Genomic DNA, 25,361 nt, shown 5'->3' on the forward strand with positions numbered 1-25,361 from the left:
TCTCCGCCTCCTCTCTGACCCCATTCGAAATTGTAAGTGTAAAGGAAAACAGGCATTGCTCATGTTGGTGTTCTGCAGTTGAACAAACTGTTTTCATTTTGAGACCTAGTAATGGTAGGGTTGGGTGCGGTGATGTGGCAAAGTGCAGAAATGCAAACATTCTGTGAAGCAAGGTCAGTTCATAGATATCCATTGACCTTGGACTGTATTCTCGGGGGACACAATGAGATACTTAAGGATCGTTGCATATCTCTTTCATTAATGCAGATAATGAATGGATATAAAGCACATTGAAAGTGCCTAGTATATTTAAGAGGGCTGATCACTAAGTTATTTTTTATTTTTATTTATTTTAAAGATTTTACTTATTTATTTTTAGAGAGGAAGGGAGAAAGGGAGAGAAACATCCATGTGAGAGAGACACATTGATTGGTTGCCTCTTATGAGGCAACCAATGGGGACCTGGCCTGCAACCCAGGTATGTGTCCTGACTGGGAATCGAACCAGTGACCTTTTGGTTTGCAGGCTGGCACTGACTCCACTGAGCCACACCAGCCAGGACACTTAAGTTGTTTTTAAAAAATACTTGTTGGTAAACAAATATTGCAGCACCTTTCTAAACTTCCACAACAGCTTGATAATCAAGGCAAAAAAATGTAGTTCAAGCCCATATTAAAAAAAAATTAGAAGGGACAAGTTCCCCTCCTTTTGCAATCTCCACTTTATTCTCTAGAAGGAGTCAGTCTTTATGGGGTCTTGTATCTATTATTTTATCGCATGCTAGACAATTTCCTTGCACGTTTAAATAAGTATATGTGATATACCTTGTTTATTCTGCAACCAGAACTTTTTATTTACTATCATTTAGAACTTGTAACGTCAGAAAAGATGCCTCATTTTTAGAAGGCCTATGGTGTTTCATTCCACAGAGGGGCCCCTGGGTCATTTCACCAGTCCTGTATTGATAGCTTCCCATGTTCAGCCATTCAGTGGCTGGCTGTTCGACAGGATTCCTGAGAACAGGAAATCCAAGTGAGTATTAACCTCAGTCCAGCTACTGTAGGCTTGGTAAATAAGTCTGAATAGCAATTTCAAACAGAGCTTTTCTTATTTCCGCATTTAGAATAAATTTTGCAAGAGAAGCAGTCTCTTTAGTGTCTAGGCTTGAATTACCCAATAAAGCAACTACTGCTCTCGCCTAATTATATAGAAAATTACTGAGCAGGGTGGAGTGGGCACATTGGACAGTAATCAGCTCCCTTCACGCTTCCCTTTTGATGACTGTGGAATGAATTCTTTTTCATTTGGCTCAGGTTTAAATCAAGAGTGTGGTAACCCATGTAAGTAATTAAAATTCAGTAAAGATCTTTCTTCACCATTCGTTTGGCTTCTGCCATTACGGAATTGTTTATTAAGCTATATGAATAACTTCCCAAGCATATTTATCACATAGAATCACCCGTGAAGAAACACTCTTTATTGCAGCTGCTGATAAGTTGTATTTTGGTTGGTTATTAGCTTTGCTTAATGAAAAGAAAAGATCTAGAAGTATATATTAATTAACTAATTTACCTGCTCAACACACGTGCTGTCCTGTCCTTGGCAGTGACCGCGAGTACTCACAACTTTTCCCTGTTCCCTCTCTGTCCTCGAGATGTATGCATCGCTTTTATTTTGTACAGGGTGGGTGGTTTTAAAGTGCCTGTGAAAAGGTGAGCACTTCTCTTGAGAGCACATTCCTGGACTTGGTACTTCCTCAAGACTCTTTGTTTGGCTTCTTACCTCCCAGAGATGGCATCGTTATCCATCATCCATCTTGCTGCATCATCTGGGATTCCTGGAAGTGACTTGAAACTCAGTTGCCAAAGGAGCTTATTAAGTCTAACAGGTATCAGAGCAAGGTCCTGCTGTCTTCCATATTTTCCCACAGCTTGATAGGCACGTCCCACCGACTGATGCTGGACCATTTGTTCAGACCCGGTCACTCTTGTCCTGTGAGCTATGTGTACTTATATTCTCATAAAGGTCTCAGAAAAATCCATTTTACTTTTACTTGTCTGGGGAACATTTTCTTCCAAAGTAATGGTAACTTTATTTCACTGAGACCGATAGCAGGATACTGGTAATTATTTTGCAGTTTTCAGAATAAATTTCCTTTCCAGCTGTTTGCAATGAATATTTAGTGACATTTGAAAGAATCCAGTTTCAATTACATAAACTTTTTGGAGGTGTGGTCAGGAAATAATTAGAATCATCTCATGGGACAGTGATTAGCATTCAGACCTCAATTTCATAAAATTCCCCAAGTTAAAGTCTTAACTTGGTCCTGGGGAGACTGTTTTTTGCCTCCTATAAACTCATATGATCACCACGTCTTCATTTGGTTCTGTAAGCATCATGACGACATTTTTAGTGATTGATAAGAAGGACCCCAAACATTTCACCTTTTAAAGATGGACCCTCAGGAGCACGTACTTGAAAGAAAATTGCTAGAAACCAGCCTTGAAGTTGTAGCCAAACAATCAGTGCCCCAGTACATATGGCTCACCCATCTTGTTTTAAAGTATCTAAAAGTATAGAAGAATTTTGAAAATTGTAGTAAATGTACTTTTATACAGTTTTTAAAACATTTGACTATCTCAAAAATGTATCTAGTACTAAGTTTCATTCATGTATGAGCATCCGTAAGCCTCCTGTTTTGGACAGGCCTCCTGTGATGCCCTTATGATTTCGGAGTCACAATAGAAGTCTAATTGAAATGGAGCCAGATAAAAGCAAAATGTAATAGAATTTCCTGACTTCCCTTCTAACTGGCCCTGTAACTGTTTGAAGGACTTCCAACATAATGGCTTTCGTGAACTGGAAACTCTCCCATAATTACCTCTTGGGGACATGCAGAATTTAAAACAAAATAAAACAAAACATTTTTTTAAAAAAGGTTTGTCATGTTATTATCCTTCTAGCTGGTGCCTGCAGCCTTGGGAATATTCTTCCTCTCTGTGTTTGCCAGGATTGCATCCAAATATTTAGATTTGTTGACGTAGAACCACTTTTAAATGGGCCATCGTGGTGGATTTTCAAATCAATATAATATTGACAATGAAGCTATCTGCATTTTCAGGTATGGGTTTCAAGAACGCACAAGGCAAGCTATAATTTTAAATAAAAGATATCAATGTAGTGACTTAGAAGTTTTCAGGTGTGTACTTAGAGTTTTATGAGGTTATTGAGAAAGCATACACGCTTTCTCATTTTAATAGAATCCCGACATCTGCATGATGCATTTAGGAGAGTCCATTATCCACGTGAAACTATTCTTATGGGCGCTAAAGAGCTTAGGCACACATGGAAATAATAGCCACTGTTTATTGAGCATCTGCCATGTGCCAAGCATTTGGCTAAATATTTTAGTGACTTTACAGTTAATATATCCATTTCTGGATAGATTTCTATGCATTCACATGTATAGAAGTATGTATCGTGTTGTGTGTGTAGCTACAAATAACAGTTCTGTTTTCGTTTTAACATAAAAGGTGATACATGTATTGTTATGCAACTTGATTTGTCTCTCCCCAGTCCCATGAATATGTTAGATCTCTCAGTGTCAGTATCCATGGACCCAGCACTTTCTTTGAACCTGGGCATAAGATTCTGTTCTCAAATTTGCCTGCACATTAGAATCATCTGTAAAGTTTGGAAAAATTCCCATGCCTGGGCCCCCACTACTGGAGAATCTCATGTAATTGGTCCAGAGGCAAGCCAGGGCATCAAGATAAGAGAACCAGTGTTTTATACTACAGATGCACGAATATGTATTAAAACATTCCTCTGATGAATGACACTCGGATGATTCTCTTGTCACCAATAATGAATCCTGTTTTCTTTGTATTACAATAATACAGTGTACATTTTGTTATTATATCTCTGTGCCCTTGTGTGAATGAGTGTATCTGTAGGTTAATCCCTAGACATGCAGTCTAGCAATTCTTGAATGAAAGAGCCAATGCATTAAAAATAGCAGAAGATGGATTGCCCCACTGAGGTGAACCGGTCAACTTTTCCATCCACAGGTTACTAGATTGCCCATTGTGGGGCTGAGGGCTCTCCCTGTTGCCCCCCTCCCAGGTTAAAAAAAAAAGTAACTTTGTTCTAATTCTGGAGGGCTGTATATCTAAGTGCTTATGGCAGTTCCCAACATGAAGGGAGACTGGGGAAACCTCTTGTCAAAGCTTTATTTCTTTAGGTCTCTATAGTGCTGTCCCTTTAAGAATTAGCTTTATAGGCTGACATGACAACATAATGCCTTCACTTCTAATAGTTAGAGGGTGTGTGTCTCTCATGAAGGGCTGGGGCAATTCTCGTTGAAGACCAATACACCACCTGAAACAGGTGACGCCTGGAGTGACCCTTTACTGCCTTATTTCTGTACTTGACCTTGCATTCCATTGAAGGCTTTACTATCATCTTTCCATAAACCTCTCTTGAAGATTTATTATGTAAAATTTGTAGGTAGAGTTTTTATGAAGGGCAGAGTGCTTCTTTCAAAGGGAGTTTCAAGTTTTCATACTATGACTCCCCATCGTCCGTCCTTATTGTTTCAGGGTGGCTTCTCGCCTTGTCATGAGGAGGACTCATTAGGGAACAGCCCGAGCATGGGTGTGGCGCCCGCCTTGCCCAGAATGAGCCCCTCTGAGCAGCAGACTCATCCCACTGTAATTTTAAACCCAGGAATCACCATGTATTTAGCTCACTATAAACACGTCTAATATTTGTAATGGTGTAATATTTGTAAGTGGTGGCTGTGTCCACACATGTTCAGAATGATCCTGCTGAGGCAAACGTGTGAAAGCCAGGGGCCCTGGGTGCTTGCAGTGGGTTTTCTGTATTGGTGACCAATTTGTAATTACTTTCCTGGGCAGAGAGAATGCCCTTGGATGTAGAAAGCAGGCTGATCAATAGATGAGATCAGTGACTGAGGACAGTGCGCAGGGGAGACGGGTGGATGCTGCAGATGTCAGTGTCTTTGCAGGGACTGGGCTGGGTGTGCTCCATGGTGGTTTTTGTGTAAGTGGTTGGACTGAACTGTTAAACCTGTTCAGTGCTTTAGAATGTACAAGAAAGCTAAGGGTTTGTGTTTTTTTTAAATGCATTTTTGCACACAGCCCCAAACCCTCAGAGAATTTCCCACAGTTTGCAGATAAGCTGACTAACCTGCAGAGCCTTGAGTTAGTGATGACAACTGCCCTGTAGAGATTAAACCAGCCTCATTCCAGGAATTCGTTCTGCTGATACACACAGGAATGTCAGAGAAAGGAATCTGGCCAACATACTTTCACCACACAGTAGCTGTCAAACATGAATTCCCCCTCCACCTTTACAGTGTTGCTCTCATTGCCCGTTGTAATGGCCACTCACAGTCCGTCAGGACTATGATGGGATGGACTTCTGGATGCCAAAGTCATTCCTAAAGTCATTCCCAGGAAGAAGTGGTTGAGCTGGTACTGGAACCCTGTCCCTGCCTCGGTGGCTGCCTGTGTTACATCGTGTCCGTTCATCAGCCTTTCCCTAACTGAAGAGCACAGATATTGGCCGTGGAAAAGATGGGGTTTCTTAAAGACGGGATTTCTTAATAGCTACCAGAGAAGCTAATTTTAACCAAGAACTTTGTTCTACATGGCATTTCATTTTCTCCTATTGCAATTGTATTAAAGTAAGCTTGGCATAAAAGTAGTCAGAAGAACATGAAATGAGGACCATAATTAGCGAGTTTTTAAATTTGCTTACAGTAAACATGAACATATAAAGCCCTCTAAGCAAGCTTTTCTTTCTTTATTTTCCGTTCAGAGAACTAGAGTTTCTCTAGGACGCCAGTAGACATTGCCCTTCCTAGAGGCCTGTGTAGAAATACCAATTCTACCCACCTGGCAATAAAGTGCCTTGATGATAAAATGCAGTTATAGTCTTTGAGAAGGAGTAAGGTTAAACAGCACTCGGCTGGACCATGTCTTGTGGCCCCCTGGGGAGAGGGACCTAAACAATACAGCGAGATGGTGCCTGTGTCCTTGGCCCAGAACACGCCAGTTTGCCGTCTCTAACTCACACTGAACGTTGCCTGGAAATCCGGAAAACATAAGTTACTCAAACCAAGTATATGACTGTCCAACCTCTTCTCTCTCAGGACTTGCCAGAATTATTTCAGTTGTGAGAAGGTTCCAAAAATGCCTAATGATGTATTTTTTGGGGGGCCATGCCTTTTAATAAGTTGCATTTTCTGTGTGGATGGCACCCAAAGGTTGGCTGGTTGTGGGGGAAGGTCTGAAACCTAAAATGCCTACAGTGTAGGGATCGTGGTGGGGAGACATTTTAAGAGACCTCACATTACCTGTAGTGGTGAAGGCTGACTTTGGGGGCTATTTCTGTGGGGTCAGCAGAGGACCAGTGCGTACAGAGTGCAGGTGATTACTGGTGTCTTGCCGTATACAAATGCCGCCCTTGCGACTGTGATGTTTTATTCTCGTGTCCTTTTTGAAATACCTGCCTTCTTCGGGAGGCTGCCCGCACCCCTGCTAACATGGTGCCGAGGGCTGCGGGCTGCGGCCTTGCACCGAGGGGCAGCGCTGGGGCCCGAGGGCGAACGCTGTCTGGGCGCTGTGCCCCAGCCCCAGTCTGCGCTGGGTTCATGAATTCACAGAGAAACATGAATGAATAACAACAGAAAATTGGTATGGGAACAGTGGAAGTCAGCAATTTTGCACAGCAAGCTTTAGGAGATGTTGTTTACCACAGTCTGCCTGAAATTGGGACAAAATTGAACAAAGATGAGTTTGGTGCTTTGGGAAGTGTGAAAGCTACCAGTGAACTCTCTTTTCCTCTATCAGGAAAAGTAACTGGAATTAATGAAGCTTTTGCAGAAAACCCAGGACTTCTCAACCAATCATTTTACAAAGATAGTTGGCTGATCAAGATACCACTGAGTAAGCCTACAGAACTAGATGAACTAATAAATGAAGAAGCATCTGAGAAATACATAAAATCTACTGAAGAGTGAAAGGGGAACCCCCCTCAATAAAGTAGTATGAAACAACAACAAAACAGTTGCATTCTTTTTCTTTTCTTTTCTTTTTACCAGCTTCTTAAAGAACAAAAGTTGACCTCTTGGAAGAATGAGAGCTTTGATGTGACTCGAATTGTAGCTTCCTATGTTTGTGTAACCCTCCTACTGAACTTCATCTTTGTACAGTCTGAGTGGAGCCCTTACAGGCAATGAAGATAGAAACCCAAAAGGGGATTATGATTTGCATTTCTTTCAGTTTCAGCTTAAATTTGTTTATTGACTTAACTCACAGACCGGCCCCAGGTCAGCAGGCCCAAGGGCACAGGCTCCCTGGCAAGGCTCTGCATTCTTCGGTGGGGAGCTCCAATGACACTTCGGGTTTGGCTCTTCTCCCGGATGATCAAGACGAGATGTCCTGGCTTCCAGACTGGTTTCTGTCACGTGAACAGCACGAACTTCCTCACTCAAGAACTGTGTTATATTGGCTTTAGGGATTTATGCCCTAAACCCATGGTTAAAGTATTGAGTCATGACAGAACAGTCATTGCCAGCTGTTTAGGGTGAAACCTAGAGGTCTCCTCCTTTGCTCTTTACATGAGGGAGAGGGTGTTTTTGGCAGGAGTGTATGACTTAGGCTTGGAGAACAACTGTTAATTAAGTGCTGGCTGAGGCTGGATCTGGCGTGATGGTGTGCGTAGACTTCACTGGAGTTCCTTCCTCCCTTATCTGGGGAGGATGTGGGGGAGGTAGGGGATTGGCTCTGGCTTCCACTTGCACCCCTCTCCCTGCACTGATGCAGGGAGGACACGGGGGAGTGGCCTTGCTTCCGCTGCTCTGCTTTAGGCTGGGCAGCAAATGTGTTTTCAGGGTGCCGGGGCCTTTTCGAATGCTTGGCTTTGGGTTTTCTCGTGGATGGTGGGGTGCCTGCATTGTCTTCTTCTTGTATCAGAAAAGTCACTGGGCTGACAGGACTGACTGCTGGGTGTATTTTCAGGGGCATGCCCTCCAAGAAGTGCTCTAGTAGAACATCCTTTTGGGACCAAGTACATGGGGAGGGCTGTCCCTACATTGGACACGCTTACTGAGAAACACCCTTCCCGTTTCCTGATGGCGATGATGTTGAAACTTGCAGGGAAAACACATCCCCTTTCAAATGTTTCTCCTACAACCTTTAGACTGTATCTCATGATTTTTTTTTTTTTAACGCTCCAAATAGTATTTGGCATCTAGTTTACTTGGGAAATGAAAGCAGACATGAGGAATGTGAGAGGGGAGTGAGATGGCCAAGGAAAGAAGCAAAGCAATTTTTTCCCTTTCACATTCTTTGCGATAAGAGAATTTGGGTTAATGTTATCGCGTTGTTGAAGCCCAAATTGCATGTCAGGGCCCTTAGGAAAATGAAAAACGTGGAGTAAACTGCAGCTCTGAAAACAATAGGTATGGCCATTAAAACGGAGAGTTCTCCAAGTGTTCTAGTTGCTCCTACAGCGTAAATTTTCTCTTGTCCGTCTTTTATGTCCGTGACATTGTTTCAGTAACTCCAGAGACCATTTATAATAAAGAAACAATGACAGTATTTTCGTGTTGAAATTATAATTGGTGAATTACTGTCCGTCTTGATTAAAATAATAGAAATTGGCCATGACATACGTGATCCCCTCTGTACTCTAAAAATACATGCAGAAAATCAGTTGTCGAACCAACTTGGTGGCTGGGGAGCTCAGAGTCTCCCCTGCTTTCCTCTCTGCCAGCATCTAAGTTGTTGTTTCCTGTGTAACCACCTTCGTGACGAGGAAAACCTTGGCGACTTAGCCAGTGAGCGTATTTCTCTGTTTGGACTGCCATCTGATAAATGTACGGCAGAAGTCTCTGATGAACCAGTTTAAATGATGTGTAGATCAATGCAGGTCTACTTTGTCTACATGACCTTTAGGCTTCCCCCACAGATTGGGGACTGATCATGTGTTGCTTTGTGGAAAACAAACTGTCCGTATCCCACAAGTGTTATGACTTGGCATTATCAGAGGAAGATGTTAAGGGGGGTTTTCTCGTGGACTGTAAGTTATTCTTCAGTGTTTTTTATCATCGTGATTATCATCATGTACATTCCTTAAGTTTGGCTTTCATTTATTTTTTTTTTTGACTGTTACCACATTGAGAGTCCTGTTTGTTTTGTTAAAGACAGTACAAATGACTCTGACTTTGAGCGAGGCCACAGATGGATTAAATTTCTTATTCTTTGCTAAGCAAAATGCACCTGCTTCAGAATCTTAAGTAGCTTTCTAATTGCTTCCTGGTGCACAGCATAGCAATAGTCATCTGTAATGTGGCAGATGGATTGCATTTTGGACGTCCCAGAAGTGACTTTCCCCCTCTGCAACAATGCCAGAAGCTGAGATTAGAAGAAGTCTTCTGGTTGAGGGCCCAGTTGTCATGGTGAATTAGTCCTTTCCTTCAGGCTGAGCTGATTAAAAGGGGCCCAAGATGTGGAAATGTAGGCTCCTAGTTTCAGTAACTGTGAATTTCCTCTTTGCTGGACAGAAGGACCAACTTCACTGCTCCCTGAATGTTCTGCAAGGCTGTGATCTCTAATCTGTGGGCCATCTTCATCTATTTCTCAAGCACCAAATGCTGCATCTGGCCTGTGGATTGAGGAGGCTCAGCTATGACAGCGGAGTAAGTGACCACGTCTTGGGCAGTGTTCACTGGATGTAAGGAGTGGGGAAATGTCTCAGAGATTCTCTTAGTGGGTCTGTTTCCAAAAGAGCTTACTCGAAGATGGGTGGAAAAAACAGGCACCAGCTAGTTCAGCCAGAAGAAATTCCTCTGTCAAGAGAAGGTGCAGATACCCGAAGGATGAAGTCTGTTTGCGAGATTACTGTCAGTGTCAGAAGGCTCAGTGGCTAAAGAACACTTGGCGATCTGATTGGCCTCCAGTGTTTTGGCAGTTGTGAAAAACAGATCTACAGGCAACTGTGGGAAGAATATGCAGTCACACAACCCTGAAGCTCAGGGGTGAGATCATTTGTTCACTTGGGCATTTATGCCCTTGCAGTCAACAAACATTTACTGAGAATAAGCTCTGTGCCAGGGACCGAATGAAGCGTGGCCCCTGTCTCGGAATCTCATAGTCTAGTGGCATGAAGCAGATATGATTTTTTTAAATGACAACAATGCATTCAACTATGTATGTACCACTAGGGTTGTGGAAAGAAATGTGTGACCATCTCTGGGAAACTTAAGGTTCATAAATGCAGCAGAATTGAGTGGGTCTTTAACGGTGGGTGGAAGGTGGTCAGGTTAAGAAGGAAAAGAGCACCTGAGGCTGAGGGGACTGCCAGGCTGTGGGCTCAGAAGTGTGACCCCTGCTATAATCTGATGACTGCATGCTCAGGCGTGTGTGGGGGCCGGGGGGCAGGTGGGCACACAGTATTCAGGGTGTCAGGACACATGGGCAGAGAATAAAGTAGGTAAGGGCTGGTCCACTGAGGGCACTGTGCTCCAGGCTGGAAGGTGGGACTCTATCCAGGAGACAGTGCAGAGCTGATTGGCACAGTCAGATTGAGGACGTGCTGAGAGTAAGTCCCAGACCCCTCACTCTGGTGCAAACAACCCTGGGGTCTGGGCCCCCCGCCCTCTCCTGTTACTCACTGTGCCCCAGCCACACTGAGTGAGGGGGTCTTCCCACCCTGACTCACATGTGCCAAGTTCCCCACCTGCTTCTGGCTTCTGTGCACCCTCCTTCCTGCGTGGAATCTTCTTCCCTGACATTGGCAGGGCTGGTCCATTTACCCAGTCGGCCTCAGTTTAAATGCCCCTCCTGGAGAGGCCTTCCCTGATCGTACCATCCACCACCGTTACCAGCAGCTTTTCACTTTCTTCTTGCATTCCCTGTAACACTAACCAAAATCAAAACTTGTTTTAGTTCACCTGATTTTTTTCTGCCTTCTCCAGAGTAAATAAGCCCTCTGAGTTATGCTATCTCATTTTCATCTGTCTTTCCTAAGTACCTATCCCAGTGCTTAACATATAATTGGTATTTGATCAGCATTTGGCTTCATGAATTAAATGGGTGAATATGATGGACTAGGGCAACTTTGGGCCCTCAACCCCTGGGCTCACGTAGGCACTCCACCTGTTTCTTTGTGGTTCACGAGCAAAGAATGGTTTTCACATTTTTAAATGGTACAGCAAATGGTACAGCAAAAAGAATATTTTGTGACATGCCATTATGTGAAATTCTAATTTCAGAATCCATAAGTAAAGTTTCAGTGACCCACGGGCATGCCCACGATAACAGATGCCTGTGGCTGCTTTCATGATAAAATGGTAGAGTTGATTAATTGTGATGGAGATTTAATGGCCTGCAGAGCTGGAAATATTAGTTATCTGGCCCTTTGCAGAAAAGATCTGCCAACCTCTAGTCTGGAGTCAAGGGTCAGGGGGAAGAGTTAAGAAGCTGTTGCAGAGATTCCAAAGGGAGAGGCAGAGACGGGTAGGCTGAACTGATGTGGTGACCTTGAGGCTGGAGAGGGTGGGGACGGATTCCAGCCTATTAAGCAAGCAGGTTTCCTGACCTCTGCCAAGCTTCCCCGCCCCACTCCCAATGAATTAGGCTCCTCTGAATAAACATCTCTTTGCCTTTACCAGCAAATCAAGCCTCTCTCAAAGAGGCTTGATTTTCCTAATTGCTCTGCCTCCTCCCAAGTGCCCTCTGAAGTCTCATGTGAAATGGGGATGATGGAATGGATGCGATGGTTGCGAATGCACTTACTAAAGTCACGCACACGGGCAGTTGCTGGGATATCTCATTAGTGAAGTGCTAGGGCAGTTAACTGGCTAGACATGTCTACTGTCACTGAGGAGGTCAAGTGGAATGATTACTTTTGCTTCCTGTTTTGGTCTATGTCTAGGAGACTTGGCCCTGAACAGTGGAGTTCCAGATGTGTATATTAAAAATGGGTGCTTGGTAGAAATCTCAAGTCTTTGCCATCATCTATAGTTTAAGTTTTTGTTTGAAAGAGGACCTTGTATTTGGGGTTCCACAGAGAAACCGGCATCATACTTGGCCTTTGAGCTTTACTAAGGCTTTTGAACACAAATCACCTGTTAAGGCAATATTTTGTCCTCATTAAAATGATTTCAATTAGTTTCTTAAATGTACTAGGCTCTGTGTCTTATTACATATCTTAGAAACCAGCCAAGACTCTCATATCTGTTGGTTTATAGAACTATTGACATTTTTAAGACTTAAAAAATGCTTTGGATTGATTGTTAGCTCTTAACGTTTCCTCTGTGCCCACCCTCAGTACATCCAGAACACAGTATAACTTGGGTTTAAGTGAAACAACTTGCAAAATGCAGAAGTAAAGCAGTTGTCTTTCTAAATACATTTCAAAAAATCAAGCAGTTGTCTTTTCATTCATTTCCCAAGTGCTTCGGTGCTACTCCTGCACGTGTAAGGCACGATTCAGCACTCGTGGTGGGCATTTCCTTTTGGCGTTGACTGTTCAACGGGAGGAGAAAGACCCAGATCGCAAAGCACTCTGTTGGTCGTGCGTCCTGGGGTCACAAAATGCTATGAGGGCCCAGACCACATTGCATTGAGTAGGTTACTACATGTGTCTCCGTGTACTGTCAGGAGCTGGGGACACAGTGATGAATGATATATGCAAGGCCCCTTCCCTGTGAAATAATAATCAAACAGGATGACTTTGAATAGTGGTGGCCATGAGGAACACACAGGCTAAAAGGATCAAGAGTGACTGGAGCATGGAAGGAGCGCTACTGAGGATAGTTCGAGATGTGTTCTGAAATAGGGAAATTTATGCTGAGGTCGCAATGATAGGAAAAAATTGGCTATGCACAGGTGCAGGCCAGAATATGCCATTGAAGGGCATGGCTGGTCCAGAGGCCCTGAGGTAGGAGCCAGCACAGCCAGTGTAGTTGAAGTGCAGTGACTCATACAAAGAACGTTCCATCCGTGAGGTGGAGAGGCAGGCAGGGGCCAGCATGGGGACCCTGGATGCTGTTGGGTGGCCTTTGCATTATTCTTATAATTACAGTGAGTAGCCACAGAAGGTTTTCTGTAAAATAAGATTACTAAGTAATAATTCAAGATCCAAAATGGATAAAAGCAGAGAGGCTGGAATTGAAGCTGGAATGAGAAGTTGACCTAATGAAAATCCCTAATCTCTCCACCATCTCCCATCTAATAGTGGGGTACCTACACCTCAGGCATTTCTAGCAGACTAGTCAGTCTAGTCTAAAGACACAGAACCAGGAACTTCTCCTTTCCACCTGTCCCATTCGCAGGCATAGGAAGTCCTTTCCTGTGTCTCCTTATAGCAGCTACCCACGGGTTTTAAATAACCTTGGGGATGACACAGCACTGTTCTTGTTTCTGGATATCAGCACTGAAGTCAGTTCAAGGGTGGTTGCAGGCCTCTGCCTGCCCCTTGGGCCTCCATTCCCTTTCAGACGTGCCTGCAGTGGTGGTAGCCCCGTGTCAGGGCATGCTGACACTGTCAGGACGTGGCACTGGCTGTGTCGTCTGATTACCTGCAGTCTGCTCTCCGGGAGGGCGCTCTGCATTCACGGTAGTTTCTCCAGCAAGGTCACCTGCCCACAGCTCTAAAAAATGAGAGTGGTCAAGACCCAATCACATTTGCTCGTTCTCTCTCTCTCTCTCTTTCAGAGAAGAGTAGGAGAGGCTTCTAAATTTAACTGCCTGTTGCCTGTGGGATAAGTACAGGCTCCTCAGGCAGGGCTGCAGTGTCTCCACACTGGCACCCCTCTCCAGTCTGACTCCCCGTAGCTTCTCCCCAAAATTTGCACTTTTGTGAGTCCTTGCTCTGTCTTCCCCACACAGATGCATTTCTCCTCCTCTGCAGATACAACTCATGATGGGCCAGTTCACACCCTGCCTTTTTTCATTTTTCTTCCTACTCCATCTCTCTTTAAAAATCGAAAATCTACAAAAGTTATACACAAATTTGCTTTTCCAAAAGAATGTTTTCTTTTTTTGCCTTTTTCTCTCAGTTAGGAATTTGTTATGTATCTTTCCAGGCCTTTTGCTATGCATTTATATATAAACACATTAAGTTTTTCTTTTTTCACTGGACAGGATAGTATCTTTGCAAGGCAATACATACAGTTGTAACTTTAAAAAATATGCAATCATTAAAAATGTTTTAATGGTAATAACTCAAGTTGAAAAGGGTATATAGTAAAAAGGGTATACAGTGAATAGTTCTCCAATTCCCTATTTTTATTTTGGATGTTATTGCTAGTTAACACTTTCTTACATATATTTATACATGCTTTAAAACATGTAATTCTCTAGTACATGGCACATATATTATATAGCATATTGAACATTTTTCATATCTAGATACACAGATGCCAGTTCTTTTTAATGAGTGCAAAGTATTCTATTGTGTGAATACGCTCTGATTTATTTAACCATCTCTGTATTAGTGAACTCATTTTCTCTTTTATGTTTGGAAATCTCTGACCATTCTATCTCATGTTGAGTCACTCTTCCTTTGTTATAAATTTAAATTATTTAACACGATCAACATTAACTGAGTGCCTCCTCTTCCTGGCACTGTGCAGGGCCCCAAGGTGCTTAATATGTAGCTCCCTCCCCTCCATTTGACTTATCACAGTCTAACAGGAAGACCCACTCCTAAAAAACTTAGAAGGCGACGTACGCTGGAATGGATAGATATGCCATCGCTGCTTAGCACATATATTATTAATCGTGCTTGGGGAAGGCAGAGAAGGGGGAATTAGAATTGAACTATAGAGGATGAGTTGGAGATCTGGGGCAAGAAAGAGAAGGCCATTCATACAAGGGGAACAACGACAGCATGCGATGGTAGGAAAGAGCATGTACGGCACAAAGAACAGCCGTGGCCCAATGTGATGGCAGCGTCTGCTGTGGGATAGACTGACTGGGTTGTACCGTTTGCTCAGCAGCTGGTCATAGGAAACATTGAACATATGAGTAGGACACGTGCACTGTGCCCAACTGGACTCCAGAGCCCCTGGGGTTACTCTCTCTATGCTCTGCAGGGCACTGCCGGGACCTCCAGAGCAGGGGGCTCTTTCTTGAATTGGTCTGGTTTTTCAAAAAATCACTTATTCACTTTGCATTCTTAACGATGTCATGTCCTATTTTTGCAGAGTGTAGTCACTCAAGAAATAGAACAGAATTCAGCCATGGCCCCAAGGAAGAGAGGTGGACGGGGGATTTCATTCATCTTTTGCTGTTTCCGGAATAATGATCACCCGGAAATCACGTATCGGCTGCGAAATGATAGCAACTTTGCCCTTCAGACCATGGAGCCAGCATTACCCATGCCCCCTGTGGAGGAGCTGGACGTCATGTTCAGTGAACTGGTGGTAAGTCCCAGGTTCCCATCCTGGCGGTGGGTGGGAGCTGGGAGGGAGAGGACAGAATGTGCATGGTTGGTTTGGGTAGCCATGGGCTTGCCCTGCTTCAATGCAGTGACCCCTATCTGTCCCTTTTGTCTGAGCTGCACTGCCGGCACTGAGCCCGTGGACAAAGCAGGAAGGAGGAAGGCAGCATCACTACACCAGAGGGCCTTGCCAGTGCTTTAAGTGGAGCGATTTAAACCTTTAGGTCTTCAAATACGTGGCAGCACTGCCTCCTAAGTTGCCCTTCCCAGTTCCTCTCCATCCCAACCAGAGTCTGTACTGTGGGCGTAGACGATTCCCTCATCCGCCTCATACCTCCTGGGGGTCCCCCATACTTCCTCCACCCCCCACTTCCAGTGCACAGTACTAATGTCTTTCTAAAAATTAGTCATACTACCCCTCCTGTTCTTGACCCTTTGATGAAAGACATTATTACTGAAGTATAGTGTAATTATTTAGACTAATGATAGGATTGTAATAATAACTGTTGTGGGAAACTTTTCATAGATGCTATCATATTTTAGAATCCACTATACTGGAAGGAGAGATGCCTCTGGTGTAAGTCCCATTCACCAAGAGGTGTAAGGGTTTTCTTCAGCTTAGCTTCTCAAGTACCGCCAAAGCAGTGCTTCTTTCCATTCCATGTTGCTAGAGGATATTAAGGCACTGGCATGGAGATTAGGAAGACCATCGTTCAAATTACTGCTCCGAGTTTATCATCCGTATAAGTATGGAAAAAGCATATGACTTTTTCGAGCCTGTCTTCTGTAAAGTGGGGGAAAAATAATACTTCCTTCTAATTTGATGTAATATATAAATGAGAATAACAACTAGTGTAATGGCCCAATGCCCAGTTACCGGTTACATGAGTACTCTGCCCGCCTTGGTCGCCCCTGGCGTTGTGTCATGGGGTTGGTTCTACTCAGACAGTGTGTATTGTTCAGCGGATACTAGGGAGCGCTGTTGTTTCGCATGGCTGCCTCTGAGTAAGGTGGGCTGTGTCACCGCCCTCCAGGGGTATTATCTGAACTGATCCGTGTCACTTCAGTGCTTCTAGACAGAATTCACCTCTCAGCTTTTCCTACAAGATAAGCCAGGATAAGGGAGTACTGTGAAGCTGCTGTTTGAGTTCTGGGCTCCTGAGTAGGTTAACTCATTGGCAGACAGAAGAGATGACTCTTGGCAGTATGTTTCTACTTTATGGGACTGAATATTTTAGTGTTCCAGACATCTCTGCCCTCTGCCATCTTCACTGCTACAGAACTCTGTTCTTGGTGTTAGCCAGGAGGTTCAAGCTAGAAAACTAGAATCTGCTCCAAAAGAGCTGACAGTTTCAGTAGCAAAGGGGACCCAGAAAGGGATAATGCCACCCAAAAAAGAGGCACACCCCAGTTATGCATCAGTGTGTGGAAATGTGATGGCAAACACAGTGATGAGGAGGGTGGTGCAGGGCAACTTTCTGGAGGAAGTGAGGTGGGAGGAGCGCCAGTTGAAGGTGAGAAGGGAAGTGGAGGGGACCGGTGTTAATGACTATCTTAGTCACGGTAAGCCAGTTTTTCCTGTGATAGCAAAACCTCAGTGGTTACAGCTGCAGAAGTAACCGGTGTGGGTCAGCTGTGGTTCTGCTCCTCCCTGTCTGCTCGCCAGGGCCCAGCCCTGGTGGAAGAGGAAAGCAAGACATGGCCAACTGCTAGCAGGCTCTGAGCTTGTGCTTGGAAATGACATGTCTCTTCTGCCCACATTTCTTTGGCCAAGGCATAGCCCGTGGCCACTCCTGAGTTCACAGGACAAGGACGCATCATCCTTCGGTAAAGATTGGTGCCATAAGTCACACGGCCAAGCCTGAGGTCATTGGTGCGGGTGGAGGACCCATAATTTTCTCCTAGGGAGGGGCATTGGATCATCTGCCATGATGGCTACCAAGACAGGCAGCGGTGATGGATTGACAGGCTTGGTTTTATTTCCCACTTAAAGCATGTTACAACCAAAAGTCACCCTAAGGAGATGGATATTGCTGATAGATGAAGACCTCCTCGGTGGTCATGGAGGCGGTGGGCAGAGCTAGTGCCCTCAAAGCATCTGCGTCCCTTGTCCTTTCAATCATATTCTGTCATCCTCCGAAGATGAGTCCCGAGCCACGGGCTGTGCGGTGGCAGCGCCGTGTCCATCTCGAAAACAGCTCATTGTTCTGTGTGCATAAGGGAGAAAATTCCACGTTCTGCCTTGTCGATGTCTTTATTCTGTGTGAAAATTGCCTACAGCTGTTAGTTGTTAAAAAAGCCAATGCCAGACCAGAACTTGAAGCTGAAACCATTGGAAAACAAATTATCTTGAGGTTTGTATCTGTCCTGGTGAGTGAGGGATGAATTTTTGTCTACTTCTGATTTTAGGGACTTAGACCACAAATCTCTGCAACTGCCAAGGGTGTCCTGGGACAAGGGAGGTGGACTCAGAGCCACCGGAAACCTCTGCCCCGGCTCCTCCTGAGTAGTCGCCGCAGCAGTTCCGCCTCTGCCAGTTCACAGGAGAGGGAGGCCACGTGGGGCAGCGAGAGGGCATGGCCTTTGGAGTCAGGCCACTCTGCACCCCAGAGTGACATCATTTGAGACTGCTTCTGTCGGACTCCAAGTTTTTTTTCTTGTCTATAAAATGGGGATAATACTTTCTCTCCTGTAGGGTTGGTACGAAGATTAAAGCCGGTAACTTCTTTTAAAGGGCTGGCACCTAGTAGGTGCTGTACATCCCACATCCTAGTGCAGGGAGGTAATGCAGGTATTTTCTAGGCACAACACCCTAGCAAATAAATATCCCACACTTTTCCTTTTCTTGAAAGCTAATCTGCCTGCCATGAGCAAGCCAATGTGAGTCCCAGCTTGTATCTGTTGGAAAGCATCTCATCAGAGCTGGTTGTTGTAGGGTAGTTTCCTGGGCCTTGTCTCATGAGTCACCCACTTGATGTTTTAAAAAGTGATACCAAATAGGTTGCTTTCAGAAGAGCTTACTGCAACCTTATCATCTCATAAATAAAGCAAGCCCGAAGGGGAGGTCAGCCGTGTGAATCTTTAACGAAGGCGGGCAGCGAGGAGTGCCTGGTGCCCCAGCAGGCTCCCTGTCACAGCAGAAGAAGCTGCATCATCCCAGTTTCAGGAACTCTAGTGGTTTCTGGAGGTCCCCTTCCCACACCCGCATATTTTTTTAAAGATAACAACTTCGTTGAGATAAAAATTCATGTACCATATAATTCATCTATTTAAAGTGTACTATTCACTGGCTTTTATTATATTCACAGAACTTTGCAACCATCAGTACAATAAATTTTAGAACATTTTTGTCACCTCCCCCAAAGCAACTCCCTTACCCATGTGCCATCACTCCACACTTCTCCCCAACCCTACCAACCCCTGGCAACTTCTCGTCTGCTCTCTGTTTCTGTGAATTGCCCATTCTGAGCATTTCATAGAAATGAAATCATAGGATGTGTGGTCGTATGTGGTCATTTGTGACCGGCTTCTTTCACTTAGCTTAAGTGTTCTCGGGGTGCATTCATGTTATTGCATGGACCAGCACTTCACTTCTTTTTATTGTCCAATAATATTCCAGTGTATGGATATACCACATTGTGTCTGTCCATTTGTCACTGATGGACATTTGGGTTGCTGTCAGTCGTTACTATGAATAATGCTGCTATAAACATTCATATACCAGTTTTTGTGTGGAAGTACATTTTCAGTTCTCATGGATGTATACCAGCACCTAAGAGTAGAATTTCTGATTCATCTGGCAACACTGTGTTTAACTTTTGAGGAACTGCCAGATGGTTTCCCAAAGTGGCTGCATCATTTTACGTTCCCGCCAACAGTGTACAAGGGTTTCAGTTTCTTCACATATTTGCCAGTTCTTGAGAGTTTGTGTAATCTCTGCTAACCATGTATCTTATGCCTTTGAGTGTCAATCCTTTCTTCCCTTATTACCTTCCCCACAAATCAGGAACATAACCAACCTGAGACCTAGCACTGTTGCCATAAAGTGCGAGTCAGCTAAAGTCTTGTCTTTGCTGCAGCCTATCATCATTATTATTATTATTATTATTGATGTGGTTGATTCACTTTTTTATTTAAAAAATTTCTTTTTATTTCCAATTACAGCTTACATACAATATTATATTAGTTTCACGTGCACACCCTAGTGATTAGCCATTACATAACGTAGTAAGTGATCACCCTGGTAAATCTCACACCCATCTGACACCATGTATAGTTATTAGACTATTGCTGACTGTATTCCCTGTGCTATACTTTACTTACATCCCCATGACTGTTCTGTAACTACCAATCTGTACTTCTTAATCCCTCCACCTTTTTCTCCCATCCCCCCAACCCCCCTCCTATCTGGCAACTCTCAAAACAGTTCTCTATATCTGATTCTGTTTCCGTTCTGCTTGTTCATTTATTTGTCTTTTAGATTCAATTGATGATAGATATGTATTTATTGCCATTTTAATGTTCATATTTTTGATCTCCCTAAACTGTCTGCAGGCCTTTAAAGGTCTTAGGTTATTCCCACCAACCTATTTGAAGAGTCCTAGGCATGACAACTCTATACACGGTATTTGCTCAAGTAACTTTTCCATCTCAGTGTTAGTAGTAGGAGATTTCTTTGGAACTGAACAGCAGAATGTGTCATTATTTGATAGACAAATTCTTTTAACCTATATGTGTCTGTGTTAAGTGCCCACTCTGGCCCAGTCCCTGAAGTAACTGGAAAGCAAAACAGACACGGCCCTTAATTGCTTTGAGGGGCTCAAGGTCTAGGAGGGAAGTGGATAACTAAACACACAGTCTTACCCAGTGTGACCAACTGCTATGAGATGGGCTGTGCTCAAGCAATATGTTTTGTGGGCAAATAACCTTTATTTTCATTTTTTTACAAGGAGGAAGTTCCACTCACAGGTCGTGTTTCTTTCACCCTTAGCTCTCGTGCTGAGGATAACATTGCCAGCGTCCCTTGCATCTCCTCTTTGGAATATGCAAAGCTCAGTTTTTCTCCTGTTCTCTATTTCTCTGCAAATTAACCTGCTTTCAGAAAATACCTGTTCTGTGACCCTTGGTGCTATATTTCAGAGGATGAGCTCCCTTTGGGGAGTTCTGCAGCTGTTCAGCTATCCTTATGATTGGTGGGTAGATGGCTAATTCGGCATTGAAATCTCAGCAAGCCCACTTGTCTGCAAATGAAAGTTGAGTTCTCCCAACTTGTCATTTCCATTTGCTGATTCCTTAGCTTAGCTCTCAGATAACTCCAGACTTGCTGGGGAAGGAAGGTGCTGTTTACTGATCTCTGTCCCTAAGCCCCACAGGTACCTAACCCAGTGTGAAGGTCCTTGAAAAGCTTCCTGGAGGAAGTGACATTGAATATAAGACATGAAAAACAAGGATTATTGAGGCAAAGAAAAGGGAAAAGAGTGTTGCAGACAGTGAAAAGAGCATGTGCGAGTGCTGGGAGGTGACAGAAAGGGTGGAAAGCTTAAGGAACTGAAGGTTCATACAGATGGAGCATGAAATAGGCGTCTGTGAGCACTGGGGGTTCTGGGAGCCAAGCCTGGAAAGGGGGGTGGGCGTGGCTGTATTGTGCATTACACATATATCTCAGATATTTTCTAAACCAGAGGAAAATACCTCTGCTTTTTTTTTTCTTTCAGTGAACTAAATATACCAAAGTATTTGGCTACCTGGTTATATTTACAAAACGTAATGATTGCTCTTTGTGGTCTCTGTGAGGTTTCGGTAAGTTTAGCAAAAGGTGTTATAAATCCCTGAGTCGGGTTTGAGTATGTCTTCTTTTGAATTCAGTTGAGGTAAAATGCCTTCTTGTTGCAGTTCATACCTCTTGGCTACCTTAATTTTGAAATAAAATTACTGGAAGCCTCCTTCCCCCTTTCTACTCATTGCCTAGGCTCTTGCATACCCCAAGAATTGATGGACCAAGGGTTTCCTACAGAATATTTTATGGAAACGGTGACCTTGGAATTGATATCCGCTCTCAGGTTTCCTGTCCTCTTTTGCCTTGTGAAACATGCAAAATGTCCCCCTGCTTTTCCTGGTGAGATTTTAGGTGAGAAACCATGTTTAAGACAAGCCTGGTTATTATTTTTGAAGCGTACTGTAGTACATCTCGTGTCTTACAGCGCACACACAGTTTGTGTACCTGGAATCAGTTTTACCGACTTATTAGAGGAAAGCTTTCATTTCTAGTAGTGTACATCACTGTGAGTTTTTACCTAGTTGGAAATAATAGGCAGTGTGCACCCAAGTTTTCCTAAGCCTGAAATGTTACCAATTCCATTTTCTATTGTTTTTGTTGTTGTTAATCTACCATTTCTCCAACCCAGTGCTCAGTTTTTCATTTGGTTGGCCAGTGAGTCTAATATTTTGAGATAATGTACAGTGTTGTGCCTCCCAGGAAATGTAAAATATTGCAGAGAAACTTGCTGCGAAATTTAACATTACTGATCATGAAACTGCCATTTATACTACCGAGGGTTGTCAACAAAAGTTACAGTCTCAGTGAGGAGGCCTGTAATGATGGATACCATAGGATGATGGGAAGATATGTATCTTCATAAACATAATTACTTACTGTAGGTCAGTTTAATTAAGTACTGAGGACATCCTGAACATTAGTAACCAGCATAGAATTTGAAAAATGAAGATAGAAGGAATGAGAGAAGTTAGTCAATGTATCAGAATTAGACAAATTCACAGTCAAGGTAGAATGTGCCAAGTGAATTCCCTTGGGGACCTACATCAGTAATCTCTTCATTTTTCAATACTGTCCGAAGTCACTTTGGTATGAAAGGCGCTGCAGGAATCCAGATTAGTCTCGTGGACTTGCCAGTGTATAAATTTTAGCCACGTGAATTGTAACCTATCTTCTCAGGATGTCAGTATAATTTTTTTCATTACTAGGGCTATTTTAAACTCATTTTAATAATAAAATTCTTCCACCTTTACCAGAATTGATGAAAAGTTTCAACATTTTTTTATCTCTTTATTTTTAAAACTAGCCATTTATACCGAGACCATGACTAAGAACAGAAAGTTTCATACAGGAGCTATTATTATTCAGTTCCCTGCCTCCAAGAAAGATGAAAACATTGGGTAGCAAGAATATTTGATTTGTTTTTTCGTCTGATAGAAAATTTTTTTATTCTTTTTTATTTCTATCAGAAGAAAGAGGAAACTGGTTAAAAGGAGTAAAAATTTTAATCAGTTTCATAATTAGAATGTAAAGGATTATTCAGAGTAATTAAGCAGAAGAAGTCAGAGTACATAAAGACTTCAAAGATATATCTAGAACAATCTCAAAGTATTCAGTTGTCTGGAAGCCAAAAATCAGGGTTTCACAAAGGAATTGCTATTAAAATTGCCCTGTTTCCATGAGGTTAAAAATTATAAAAACTTACAGAGTTCAAAGGAGAAAATTACAGTTAGGTAAAGGACATGATTAGTTGCCAGAGAAGAGAAAAAATATTGAGTAGCTCCTCCCTTAACACTAGCATTTTTGGATAAATTGACTCAATGAGTACAAAGAAAAATACTTAGAACAGCGTGAAAATATGCTGCATATCACCAAGGGAAGTGGGAATGTAGATACAGGCTTGAGTATGTTCAGTGCTAAATTCCTGTGAAGTAGACGTGAGCTGCTGCCAGTGTCCAGTCAGTCTAAGGATGAGAAAAAAAATGATCCCAAACCCAGAACTTTGTACGTGCAATAGATTACTTTGGCCCCGAGAACAACTGATGGCTGTGATACAGGGTGATACTGATATAGGTGGTTTTGCTTACTTATATCTGTTGCACTTTTGCATAGAACGTTGCATGACTTCTAAGAATCAAAGTAGGGTTAGCAGTAGCCCTTCCTCCCTGTGGGCCGGATACATTTCCCTGTGCTGGTTGAGGTCCTGTCTGCTTGGAGACAGTGAGATGGTCAACATGGATCCTTATATCTCTTCCTTGTCCTCTGATTCACTAACCAAATGCAGTAAAGTTTAAGGTAAAACCACGAAACTAGTTTATTCCTTGTAGTCCTAAATTTACTTCTGATTTTGCCAAGATCATTTTATTGTTCCTTTCTACAGACCATTAAATTTAGATTTTGACTGAATGTTAGTTAGATACTGTGTTATCAATCAGCATGTTTATTTCTGGGTGCTTCTTAATTTCGACTGCAGGGATTGAAATTGCGGGGAGTGGAGTGTGGTGAGATGGAGTAAAGAAACTTTCTTTTTTTAAATGCAGATACTCCAAAATGGTCTCTGAACTTAATAGTGTTATTAAAACCATGGCTATTTCATTGGCCTCAATGACTTTCATTACTATGAATCTTAAAGAGACTCTGAGCAGCATGTACCTACTTAGTTTTTGGCTAAGGTTTAAATCTGATTATTTAAGCCTCAGACTACCATGTGCAAATTGCACAGTTAACATACTGTCTTGGCTCTCTAACTCTCTGCCTGTCCCCATATAAACCATAGAGGTTTTAAAAGACTAGGAGAATAACTTGGCCTTCATAAGTAGTATGTACAGGTAAGCTTTCAAGTATAATTTTGAAAATGTGTTTTGGTAATGGCTGGAACAGTCTGGTAGTTTCTACAAATAACTGTATATAAGAATATGTGTTGATGCACATCTAAACATTTTAACATCTAAACATCATTTGCTTTTACAAAATATATGTTGCTTGGCTTGTGGAAGGTAAATGCCCAATATGTGGATGGTGTATTTTAGTTCTAAACTCTCAAATACTTTTATTTGCTGCACTGAGATTCCTCTCCTCCCCCACCTTCAGTGCCCAGAAGTCCTCTGGAATGTAAAACTCTTTCTTCATGGGTATTACAGGAGCTCCAGGTCCCTGAAAAAGATACATTTTCCCTCTTGTCCAATATTAAATAAATCCACTATAAACATCCGACAGCTGCTAATTGTTTATTTCATCACACAATGTAATATTTAAGAACTAAACTAAGCCAAATGAATGCAAACTGACTCAGAATATATATATGTATATATGTCGTTTTCATGAGAGATGGGCATTTCTTGCATATAGAAGGAAAAGTAAGCCATCCTTTGCCATCTTCTAAACAATCATTTCCCTAGGGACACTCATCATGTTAAATCCACTATGAATGTGCACCCCCGCACCTTCAGTGAGTAGAATCACACAGACATTGTATCTGGTTATTTTACCCTCAGGTTTCTCAGGGCCTGGAGCATTGCCTTTCCCAGGGTGTAGGTGCTTAGTAAACGCGTATGGCATGGGTGAATAACTAATTACCAAAGGATAGCACAGGCGATCCTCAGTAAGATGTGAGTGAATGCATGCATGCATGCATGAATGGCTGCTGAATGTTTCAGCAGCTGGGTTTGTATTTCGAGTTTTTCTCAAAGTAGTAGTGACAGAATTGGGCTGGGCCTTGCACTCATCCTGCACCCTATCACCTGATGTCATTCTCTTTGCTCATCCTCACTTGGAGGTCAGTTACAATGGAGGTAACAAAGGGGCTGCTGGCCTGAAGGGTAGCAGATTAAAAGGATAAGTATGTTAATGTTTAAGAACTATTTTCTGTCTGTAACAAGTCTCTCTGCCAGATACTACATGAGAAAATAAATAGATGCAATGTGGGAAAGACTCATTGCACTAGATGTCTTGTGACCCAATTAAAACTTAAAAATGTCACCTAAGCTGCCAAACAAGTCTCTGGAGGGAATGCTGAGCAGGTGTGGGAAGGGCTGACAAGAGCAGTGCTGGCATCACTGAGGGAGGGAGACACGGGTGGCACTCACTGGGCTTCACGGTTGCCCACCCG

The 25,361-nt window shown here is 43.0% G+C and overlaps 1 protein-coding gene across 4 annotated transcripts in view; it reads left to right on the forward strand.

Moving 5' to 3' along the window:
* The window catches only part of DAAM1 (dishevelled associated activator of morphogenesis 1), a 151,953-nt gene that overhangs the window by 45,848 nt on the left and 80,744 nt on the right, over nucleotides 1-25,361 (forward strand). For 3 of the 4 annotated variants that reach the window (XM_053673216.1, XM_053673217.1, XM_053673214.1), the window contains exon 2: nucleotides 15,245-15,463. In XM_053673216.1, the coding sequence (XP_053529191.1) occupies nucleotides 15,281-15,463 (183 nt within the window). In that variant the 5' untranslated portion in view covers nucleotides 15,245-15,280. Of the gene's footprint in view, nucleotides 1-9,595; nucleotides 9,731-15,244; nucleotides 15,464-25,361 lie in introns of all 4 variants that reach the window. The other variant, XM_053673215.1, reaches the window with a different exon arrangement.

This window comes from Artibeus jamaicensis, unplaced genomic scaffold, assembly GCF_021234435.1.
Source record: "Artibeus jamaicensis isolate MK-2021 breed Jamaican fruit bat unplaced genomic scaffold, CSHL_Jam_final contig_851, whole genome shotgun sequence".
Taxonomy (NCBI): domain Eukaryota; kingdom Metazoa; phylum Chordata; class Mammalia; order Chiroptera; family Phyllostomidae; genus Artibeus; species Artibeus jamaicensis.